At 49.5% G+C, this 10,627-nt stretch overlaps 1 protein-coding gene across 3 annotated transcripts; it reads left to right on the forward strand.

Moving 5' to 3' along the window:
- The first annotated feature begins 2,052 nt into the window (after positions 1-2,052).
- Positions 2,053-9,381, forward strand: TENT5A (terminal nucleotidyltransferase 5A). 3 transcript variants are annotated; one of them, XM_030490535.1, is made up of 3 exons: positions 2,053-2,134; positions 2,983-3,499; positions 4,503-9,381. In XM_030490535.1, exons 2-3 carry the CDS (start codon positions 3,065-3,067, stop codon positions 5,280-5,282), a joined length of 1,215 nt encoding a protein of 404 aa, XP_030346395.1. In that variant the 5' UTR covers positions 2,053-2,134; positions 2,983-3,064; the 3' UTR covers positions 5,283-9,381. The 3 variants fall into 3 exon arrangements, with proteins under 3 accessions (XP_030346395.1, XP_030346394.1, XP_030346397.1); XM_030490534.1 differs by lacking the exon at positions 2,053-2,134 and adding an exon at positions 2,581-2,865; XM_030490537.1 differs by lacking the exon at positions 2,053-2,134 and adding an exon at positions 2,714-2,764.
- The last annotated feature ends 1,246 nt before the right edge of the window (positions 9,382-10,627 follow it).

Genomic DNA, 10,627 nt, shown 5'->3' on the forward strand with positions numbered 1-10,627 from the left:
GCTTGGCAGCCTCCTCTTGGGGTGGGATGCATGGCTGGTTTGAGGACATGTTCCCACTTGGAGTACTGTGTACAGTTCTGGTGTCCCCAACATAAAAAGGACACAGAGCTGTTGGAGCAAGTCCAGAGGAGGGCCACGAGGATGATAAGGGGGCTGAAGCACCTCCTGTATGAAGACAGGCTGAGAATGTTGGGGCTGTTCAGCCTGGAGAAGGCTGCGTGGAGACCTCATAGCAGCCTTCCAACATCTGAAGGGGACTTACAAGGATGCTGAAGAGGGACTCTTCATCAGGGACTGTAGTGGTAGGACAAAGGGTAATGGGTTTAAACTTGAACAAGGGAGATTTAAGTTGGCTATAAGGAATAAATTCTTTATTGTGAGGGTGGTGAGGCACTGGAATGGGTTGCCCAGAGAAGCTGTGGCTGCCCCACCCCTGGCAGTGTTCAAGGTCAGATTGGATGCAGCTTTGAGCGACCTGGTCTAGTGTGAGGTGACCCTGCCTGTGGCAGGCGGTTGGATCTTAAGGCCCTTTCCACCCTTTTTCATGATTCTATGCTGCTCCCAGCATCCAGGTGGAGAGTCTGGGCTCCCTTGTGGAGCATCAGCAGCCCTGGCAGCAGCAGGTTGCAGGCTTCCTTCAGCAGGCCAGCTGCTGCCCCTCTTGGTCTGAATATTTGTTTTAAATACAGGAATAAGCTGGCAAGCCCCATCCACTGCGCTGGCAGATGCATGATACTCCACGTCTGCTTTCAGACAGCACACGCTTGTACACATCCAGATTTTAAAAGCTTCCTGCTTCTTCCTCCCCGCAACTTCCCCCCTTAAGTGCTTTGGCACAGAACTCCACAAATCTTTTTTCCCGGTCAGCTGGGTCACCTTTCCAGCAGGTACGCTCAGGCTTACCTGGTCATGACACGGGCGAGCACCCCGCAAAGTGTCACCCATGAGGTGCCGCATGAGGGAGGCACGGGTCGACGTCACCCCCTCTCCTTGTCGCACTGTAATATAACCCCGAGCTTGTACTATAATAATGAAGCCAGAGGGTATCTGGGCTGTGAATCAAAGCTTACCCCCCCCGCCCCAAAAGCCCACCCCACTGGCCACCGTCCAGCCAAGTATTCCTGCCCGACTCCGCGCCGCACGGCTGCGGCCCCCCCCGTCGATCCCCCGGGAGCGCACCCGGCGCCCGGCAGGGGGCGGCCTTGCCCCACGGCTACGAAAAGCGGCGGCGGGGGGTTGAGGGGGCTTCCCGGCGCGGCCACCGACGGGGCGGGACCCCGGCAGCGGGACCCACGCACGTGTTAATGGGGGGGCGTTAAACCGTGCCAGCTCGCTTGAGGCAGGGGTTTCCCCGTGCCGTGGGGGCACAACCTCCCCCCAGCCCCATCCCACAGCGGAAGGTAATAGCGGGGTGCTAAAAATGGGGGGTCCTTAATACACCGCCGCCCCCCCCCCCCAAGCCCCTTTGGGCGAAGCGCCCGGTTAGGCAGGCCGCGCGTCACGCCGCCGCACACCCCATTGGCCCCTCCCGCCGCGCGTCACAAAGCTGCGAGCGGTGACGCAACACCCTCCGTCCCGTCCGTAACCCTCCCCCCGCCGTTTCTCTCCGCGCACCCGGCTGACTGCTGCGCGGGGTGCGCCCTGGGGCAGCGGAGGGGGCTGTCCGCTGCGCCCGTCCGCCACGGCGTCCGCGGGTGCTGCTGCTTATGGGGGGAACTTTGCACTTAGTCTGTTTTAAATAGTATTTATATGTGTATTTAGCACTTTAACAGGTGAAAAACAAGCAGATACATCGTTACTAAATAAAATATTAAAATTATTAAAATGTAATTGAAAATAATATATATATGTATGTTGGTATAGTGTGTATATATTATACATGTTATTTCTGCTGCTCCGCAGTCACCGGAGCTGTACTTCATAGGCAGAATGCGCCCATGGAAAGCACGGACCCTTCCGTGCTCTCCGGGATTTCTTTCCCCTCCCTCGCCGGCGAGGAGGGCGGGCGAGCCGGCGCTGCGCTGCCGCAGGCGGCTTTGAAAATCTCGGTCAGTCGCTAAGCAGCTCAAACCACACGGTCCGGGTTCCTCGGCATCTGCTCGGAGCGGGGCCCTTGCCAAATTTCGGCGCTCTGGTATGAAGTTTGGCTGTGCCTGGGATAACCGGGAATGTCTGGGAGGGGGCGGGGGAGGGGGTAAAAAAGGCAGGGAAGAAAAAATAACTGGAATGAATGGCAGCGCGGAGCTGGAGGCCTCCGAGCGCGCATCTTGGCAAGGCAGGAGCCGGGGGAGTCCGCGCCCCCCGCGGGGGCAGGGAGCGGTGTTACACTTGTTGCCTCCCCACCTCGGCGAGTGGCCAAAGCCGTGCGGGACGGAGGCTGCGCTGCGCGGGTTTTCCAGCGGGGCCGCGCGTGGGGCGGGGCGGCCGCGCAGGGCCGCGCTGGGCACTCCGCCGGCGCGGAGGGGCGGGCCGAGCCGAGCCGAGCCGAGCCGTGCGGCGGGGAGCCGGCGGGGCGGCCCGTGGGTGCGCGGGGCGTGGGCGTGCCGGGGGCACCGCCGAGGCCGGCCATGCAGATGGAGGGGGCGGGACGCGGGCGCCGTGACTCGGAGCCCCGGAAGAGCGGAGAAACCCCGTATAAAAACTACTGGGGACCTTTCCCGGGCACAACGAGGAAAGCTCCGGAGACGGCGGCAGCCCGCGGCGGCAGCGAGCGGCGCGGGGCGGCCTCAGCCCCGGCGGGGCGCGGAGAGCGGCGGCTCTGCAGGTCGGGCGCCTTCCCCGGCCCTGCAGCACCGCCTGGCTCCGGCGGCTTGTTCCTGACCCCTTCCTGCCCCCCGGCTTTTTATTCTTTAACTCCCTCAGTAGGTGCGTGCCCCCCTATTTCCCGCCGGCCGGCGGAACGAGGCGGCTGCCGCGGAAGCGGAGCTCCGGCGCCGGGTGCCCGCCGCGGCTGACCGCTCGCTTTTCGTCCTCTTTTGCCAGGCGCGGAGGGAGAGTGCCCCCGGGGGAGCGGTGAGGAGCCGGAACGGTGCCATCCAGCCCGGGGAGGCGGCGGCCGCGCACCATGGCAGACGATGAGAAGGCCGGCGGCAGCCCCGGCGGGAGTTACGCGGGCGGCTGCGAGAGCGCGCACTGCAACGTGCTGAGCTGGGAGCAAGTGCAGCGGTTGGACCGCATCCTCAGCGAAACCATCCCCATCCACGGCCGCGGCAACTTCCCCACGCTGGCCATGCAGCCCCGCCAGATCGTCAAGGTGGTGCGGAGCCGGCTGGAGGAGAAGGGCATCGGCCTGCGGGACGTGCGGCTCAACGGCTCGGCCGCCAGCCATGTCCTCCACCAGGACAGCGGCCTGGGCTACAAGGACTTGGACCTCATCTTCTGCGCTGACCTCAAAGGGGAAGCCGAGTTTCAGACTGTGAAGGACGTGGTCTTGGACTGCCTCTTGGATTTCTTGCCCGAGGGGGTGAACAAGGAGAAGATCACGCCGCTCACCCTCAAGGTAAACCTGCCCTGTGTGCCCAGGCGCCCAGAGCAGGCAGGTGCAAGCGCCTGCCTGTGGGCAGCGGGCACCTTCCCCTCTGGGAATGGAGGGCTAAACTGAGGGGCGCAGCTCCCACCACACCCCGAGGCCCACCGGGGACCGTGAGTGATTTTTTCACCCCACACTTAAAACCGGGGAGGAGTTTGCAGTAAAGCGTCCTTGTTGGGGACTCCTCTGGATTAATTAGTCTTTCCTCCCTCTCTCTCGTTTGACTTGCTGGGAGCGTTGACTCGCTGGGAGCATTGACTTACCTGTGCAGGGCACTGCAGATCTCCCAGCTCGGCTCTGCGGCAGCTTAGTTTGCCAGACGTGCTTCCCGGGGTGGATCTGGGGGGAACTTGGATGGCTTTAATATCTATGAGAAGGAAACCCCATCTGGAGGGCACGCTTTCTCGTGTGCTGAATGCCCGAGGAGAGGCATATTCCCTACTCTTCGAGATGGCTCGAGTTATTTAGGCTGAATGCCATTAAGATTTTTAGAGGGATTTTTGGAATATGGGTCAGATTTGTGGAACCTGCAGTGAAAGGGCAGTATTGAAGGGAGTGAGCACTTGCTAAGTTTTTCTGTCGGGAGGGGAGAAAGAAGTGGAAAGCGATAAAAAAGATTTAGCTGATTGTAACAGTGACCTTTTGTGGCGGGGTGCGTGCATAGTTGGCATGCGTGCCATGGGCTTCATGTGTAGATGTATTTAGAAGTGATTGGAAGAAGCAGTGTTGCCATATGCTTCCCTTGCACAACACGGGCCTGGCAGAACACCCTTCCCTGCCGTCCCCTTGCAATGACAGCACTCCAGGCTTTCACATTAAGCATTTCTCCTCTGGTATGTATCTGCAGGTTCTGTGAAATCCTTTATGAAATGCAAGGATGGGGGGGAAAAGGGGGAAATGGAAACAAATGCAGTGAACAGGAAACTTCTTGCATCTGTGTCTTCATTTGCTCATTTTGTCTTTCCAATTATAGGAGGCTTATGTGCAGAAAATGGTAAAAGTATGCAATGATTCAGACCGATGGAGTCTCATCTCCCTGTCCAACAACAGTGGCAAAAATGTGGAGCTGAAATTTGTGGACTCTCTGAGGCGGCAGTTTGAATTCAGTGTCGATTCCTTTCAAATCAAGCTGGACTCCCTGCTGCTTTTTTATGAGTGCTCAGAGAATCCGATGACTGAAACATTTCACCCGACTATCATTGGTGAGAGCGTCTATGGGTGTTTCCAGGAAGCCTTTGATCACCTCTGCAACAAAATAATTGCCACCAGAAACCCAGAAGAAATTAGAGGAGGTGGTCTTCTGAAGTACTGCAACCTTTTGGTAAGGGGCTTTAGGGCTGCCTCCGAGTCCGAGATTAAGTCCCTGCAGAGATACATGTGTTCAAGGTTTTTCATTGACTTCTCAGACATTGGAGAACAGCAGAGAAAGCTGGAGTCCTACTTGCAGAACCACTTTGTGGGATTAGAGGACCGCAAGTATGACTATCTCATGACCCTTCACGGTGTGGTGAATGAGAGCACAGTGTGCCTGATGGGACATGAGAGGAGACAGACTCTGAATCTGATCACCATGCTGGCCATCCGGGTCCTAGCCGAGCAAAATATCATCCCCAATGTGGCCAATGTCACCTGCTATTACCAGCCAGCCCCATACGTAGCAGATGCCAACTTCAGCAATTACTATATTGCCCAGGTTCAGACGGTGTTCCCTTGCCAGCAGCACACATACTCTACTTGGCTGCCCTGTAATTAAGGACTGAAAGTAGTAGACCCAGTGGGGAGAACATTTTCTAAGACCTAGGAAGGGGCGGTGCGTCCCTTTGAAATGGGGTGTTTTGTGCAATCATGATCTGCTCTAGTTTTCAAGCTTGGGAAAAGCTTGTGGTTCTTCTAATAAATAACGGGAGCATGATTGAGAAAGAACCCCAGAATAATTGGATCCTAGCCCAGAGCACAAGAGGCCTGTCATTAAAAGCAACCAGCTTCCCCTGAAATATGTGAGGGAGGAATGCTTGATGACAATATGGGTTGGCAATATCTGCTCCCATAGCTTTGGCATAGAGAAGGTGGGAAAGCCTTATTTTGTTTTATTTTTATTCTTATGCTAGAATGGGATCTGCAAAAGGGAGAATATGAAAGAAACAAAACAAAACAAAACAAAAAAAAAACAAAAAACAAGAAGAAAAAATTCACAAAAAACAATTCTATATATATATTCAGGAGTTAGAGGCATAAAGCAGAGATAAGCTGAATAAAAATGTATATTGGAATTACTGCATTTGGGGCTTGCAGCAAGTGCTGTCTATGGATTGACCGTATAGAATGTCTAGCTTGCTTGACTAGAACGCTTTACCAGAAACAGCTTGCTCCAAATGAACAGTAGTGGATTGGTACAGTTATAAAAACAGAAGCACGTATGGTGACAAAGTCCATTCTTTCCAGCTGTGTGCATGCCTCACATTTTAAAAATGTGAGAATGCAGGAAAGCCAGCTGTGGCAAACAGAAATATACTCAAGGACCAAAGATTTCACAGATAAGTTATCCGAGCAAAGAAGATACAGTAGAGTATATATATATATATAAAAAAGAAAGATGTTGCTATATTTGTACACACCAACAGTAATCAAAAGTGCCTGATGCCTTCATAAAATTTGAAGTGAAAAAAAATATAGTTTTGTGGTTTAACCATGCATTTTGTTTTATCAGGGACACAAGGATTAAAAACAAACCCCATAAGCTTGTGAATAAGTGGTAGAGGAAATGCCCTATTTTTTTTTTTCTTGGCAAATACCTGTATAGAGTTAATGTTATGTCGGTGTGCTATTATCCTAGGTATGTGTGTGTACGTGTGTATATATGTTTGTGTGTGTATATATGTACATGTTATAGGTGTATATCTATATATATACACACACAATATATATTAATGTGGTCTAGGAAAATGTAGCAATTAAGGAATGTTTAAATAAAGTACTACGTGTTTTACAGTTTGCAACAGGATGTCATAGGACAGTGGGCACCTTGCAGTGAATTTTTAACCCACACCTGAGAAATTTTGAGTAAATGAACCAGTCAGGATTAAGGTGGGATTCAGATAATGTCTTTGGTTGCAAGAACAAGGATTACAGTAATTCAGTGGGTTGCTTGTGAGCCATAATAATTCCACAGATGGAGAAGCATATGACTAGCTGATTTTTTTTAACTATTTTGTACTGTAATGCCATTTTGACATTTAACCCACTAATGTTGTGACTGCATACCTCCATGATGTGTAATTCAGTGGAACGTGGATCAAAGATAGGTTTATTTAAACCCCCTGACAGCTAAAGAATATTGTATTAGTTGGTGATTTGAACACTAATTGTTAATATTTAAAGGAGTATTTTTAATAGAATGCATTAAGCATTCCAGGACCACTAGAATTTAGCAAATGTGAAATGAACCCTTTTTAAGAGTGTTGCACGATTGCTTAAAATTATATTTTATATATATTATATATATATTTTTATGCAAATATTAAACATCTTTGATCTGGTTGTCACACTGCATTTACAATTTCAGTACTGTACTTTATTTAAATGGAATCACTTTACATTGGAACAATAACTATTCACTTCCATTTCCTCTCCCAAAAGACCAGCGGGGGGGCGGGGGAAATCAACCTCTGCTGTTTTTTTCACTTCAGTGCCATCTCTGAAGGTGTTAAATTCTTTGTTGGGCTTTGAAAATCTTAATGACTAAGTGACACTTGACTCCGATATTTTGCTTTTCTTACTGAGGAGGGAGGAAAAAAAAAAAAAAGAAAAAAAAAAAGGGAATTCAGGCTTTTGAATGAAAACTCGCTGTTCCCTGCCTGGCTGCAGGCAGGGTCTGGCATTGGAGAAGGCAGGGACAGGGGAGAGGACTCGTGTCCTGGCAGTGTGTTTTCCCTGTGGAGCGAGTAGGTACATCTATTTTTATCGTGCTTTGTACTTTTCACTCTGGAGGCAATTTAATAGGAACCCGATTTGTTTACTGAAGCACCTTACCTGTGAGTCCTTCAGGAAACGTAAAAGCTGGTTCATTGCCATTCCTGGTGTTGGCTCGCCGGCCTCGTCCCCACCTTCCCTTCCTCGGGGGCTGGCATTATCCCTTGGATCCCTGTGAGGTCCCCCTCTGGCCCCTGAAGAGCCCGTGCTGGGTGCTCCTGGCCCGCTAGCTCCCCCTGCCTCCAGCTCCTGGGGGGGGTTTGCGGAAGCTATGGGGAAGGCTGGGGAAATAGGATCAGCTGGTAATGTGGTATGTCTTCTCTCGCCACAACTATTTGCAGCAAATAAATGAGTCATCCGCCTTTAAAAGGGTTTGGGAATCTATAGCTCTGCCACAACCACAGAACGCTGACAGTACATGGAACGATGTATTTTTTCCTTTGATGGACCCTTTTTTTTTTTTACCATTGCTTGAAAGAAAGTTTTGATACTTCCTCTTGGCTCAAATTTTATTGTGTTTTTTGTAATGATTGACAGCAGCTAGTTACCTTGTAGTGCATGCAGCAGGGCTCTGAGCTAAACTGCACCTTTCAGCATTTGCATTTTGATACATATATAATATGTTCTTATATATATTATATAGGTATTCTGGAACTGTTTTGCATATGTTAATGATCGAGTGGTGGAACTGGTGGAGCTTTGTTTTATTTGTGACTGGTAGCTTAAAAGGTGCCTAGTGTTAGAGGTGGGAAGAAGGCATGAGTTCAGGCCAAGAGTAAAGTAAGAACCCCTTTTCAAAGCTGGTTTATTTCTGTGGTTTGCACACCTTCCCCTCCATAGAGTCTGACTTTTTTTAAACTGGTTTTCCCCCTCCTCTTCAGCACACTGGTACTTTTAAAGTTAAAGACCGTGTTCTTGCTTTGTAGACTTCATTTTTCCCATCCAATCAGATGTCAGGTTAGAACTTGTGCTGCAACAGACAGTGTCCCTTTTAAAGAGCTGAACTGATTAAAAACATTGACCTGATTACAGTAAAACTGTTTGTGCTGCAGCTGAATTTGCTGCTAGCTAACAGGGCACTAAACTTGGTTAAATGTAGCACTTGTGAAACAACCGAGAGCTTTGAAATGGGATTTTTTTTTTACTTAGATGTAGCTGCCCCCCAAAATGCAAGAACATTTCTTCTAAAAATAGAAGGGCAGTTAGAAGACCAAAAAGATGATATTTTTCTAGTTTCTCTTATTGCACTTGAAATACTTTTTATCTTGCACAAAGGCCTTCACGCAAAACTTCTAAACAGCTCTTATTAAATGCTTGGTTTACATGATGTCAGAAGCTCCTACCAGTTCAGAAAAAAGGCTTTTTTTTTTTTCAATTGAGAAAATGAAGTGTGTTAGGTAAAACTGCAGAGAAAAGGAAAAACTGTAATTGCATATTCAGCTCCTATTTGAATATATTCTTTTGTATGGTTTTCTTTATGCAGAGAGTTTCCCTTGCAAGGAAGAAAATCGGTGTACTGTTTTGCTGTTGTAATAATGGTTTGCTAACAAAATAAATAGTAAAAACAAACAAACAAAAAAAAAGCCTGCAAATTTCAAGACAGCTTGGCTAAAGCACTGCAGGCTCCTGCAGTCTGTAGGAGTCTGTGCAGATTTGCTTTCCCTCAGATTTCCTTACAACTGTTGCCTTCTGCAAGGCATCCTGTTGCAGCAAACTGCTCCTTGGATTGCTCTTTTGGAATATTTTGACTATAGGCTTTGTCACAGACAGAAAAAGAGCTGATGGAAAACAGACTCTAGAGGGAACAGATTGTGAATTTTGTTTACAGCATCCAATATTTGGATTTTTTTTGTAAATAAAAAGAAGTTATTTTTTTCTATTGATTTGTGTCTGCTGTCTTCCGTGTCTGAAATAGCTCTGGCCTGCTCCTACTGAATACCAAGTTCGCTTTCATTAAAAAGAACAAGGGCAGCACTTTTCTGAGAAGAGCAGCATTCAGCCGCTTCCCGATTGGAACTCAAGACATTTTGAAAAGCCCTGCCTCATGCCAGCCATGATTGACTGGCTGCACTCAGCTGCAGAGGAACCTCCCCGGCCAGTGCCAAAAATACTTGCCATAGCACTGGTCAGGCCATGCAAATACTCCGAAATCCAAAGCAGCGCCGCAGCAGCCCTGTGCTCTTGTTGCCTTCCCAGTTTAGAACCCGAGACCGGAAACTCTTCATGATGCCCACGACTTGTGCGTCGCACACCACTATGGTGGCAATAGCATGAGGGTCCTAATGCCCTTGAGATGTTTTTGATAGGGGCTGGAAAAATTTCTTCACAGAGAGGGTGAATCAGGCATTGGAGCAGGCTTTCTAGGGCACTGGTGAAATCACTGTCCCTGGAAGTGTTCAAAAAAACATGTAGATGTGGCCCTTAGTGACATGGTTTAGTCATGGTCTTGGCAGTCCTGAGTTACCGGTTGGACTTGATGATCTTAAAGGTCTTTTCCATCCTGATTGATTCTGTGATTCTTTGATTCTACCTTACCAGTTCAGTAGGTCCGGGGAGCAATGGGGTGCTGCTCCCCAGTGTAAAGGCAGGGTGTCTGCAGTGGATGGATGCTGCAGGTACTGCAGCTCAGGGAGCTGCTGGGGAGTGGAGATGCACATGCCTATTTCATTCAGCTCCTGAATCAGTTCAATTCTTCCCACAAATTCAACATTTACTCTCCTTCCCTGCCTTACAATACCATCCTTGTCAGCAGAGGTATTTTCTGTTTTCTGTGTTTACAGGGGAGATGCCTCTGTAATGAAGGCTAATTTCCTCAAAAGGCACTTTAAGGGAATATAAAATATTAATTTACAATGCTCGTGGCAATAGTTTTTCAACCACGGTGCCTCAGACTGACCCAAATTTGAAAAACATTGACTAAGACTCTGCAGTATGTAGCTCTTACTAGGCTCATTCATACACGGCACTGGGCTTGGAAGGCTTACACTGGCAAAGCGCGAGCCTGAATGCACTTATTGTAATGATGAGTGAACCTGTATTCCCCTATAAAAACAAACAAACAAACAAGCTGCGGGACTGCTCATTTTTCCAGGCGCAGGAGCAGCCCGCTTGCCGAACGCTGGGCGCCTT

The sequence above is a fragment of the Strigops habroptila genome, chromosome 6 (assembly GCF_004027225.2).
Source record: "Strigops habroptila isolate Jane chromosome 6, bStrHab1.2.pri, whole genome shotgun sequence".
Classification (NCBI taxonomy): Eukaryota; Metazoa; Chordata; class Aves; order Psittaciformes; family Psittacidae; genus Strigops; species Strigops habroptila.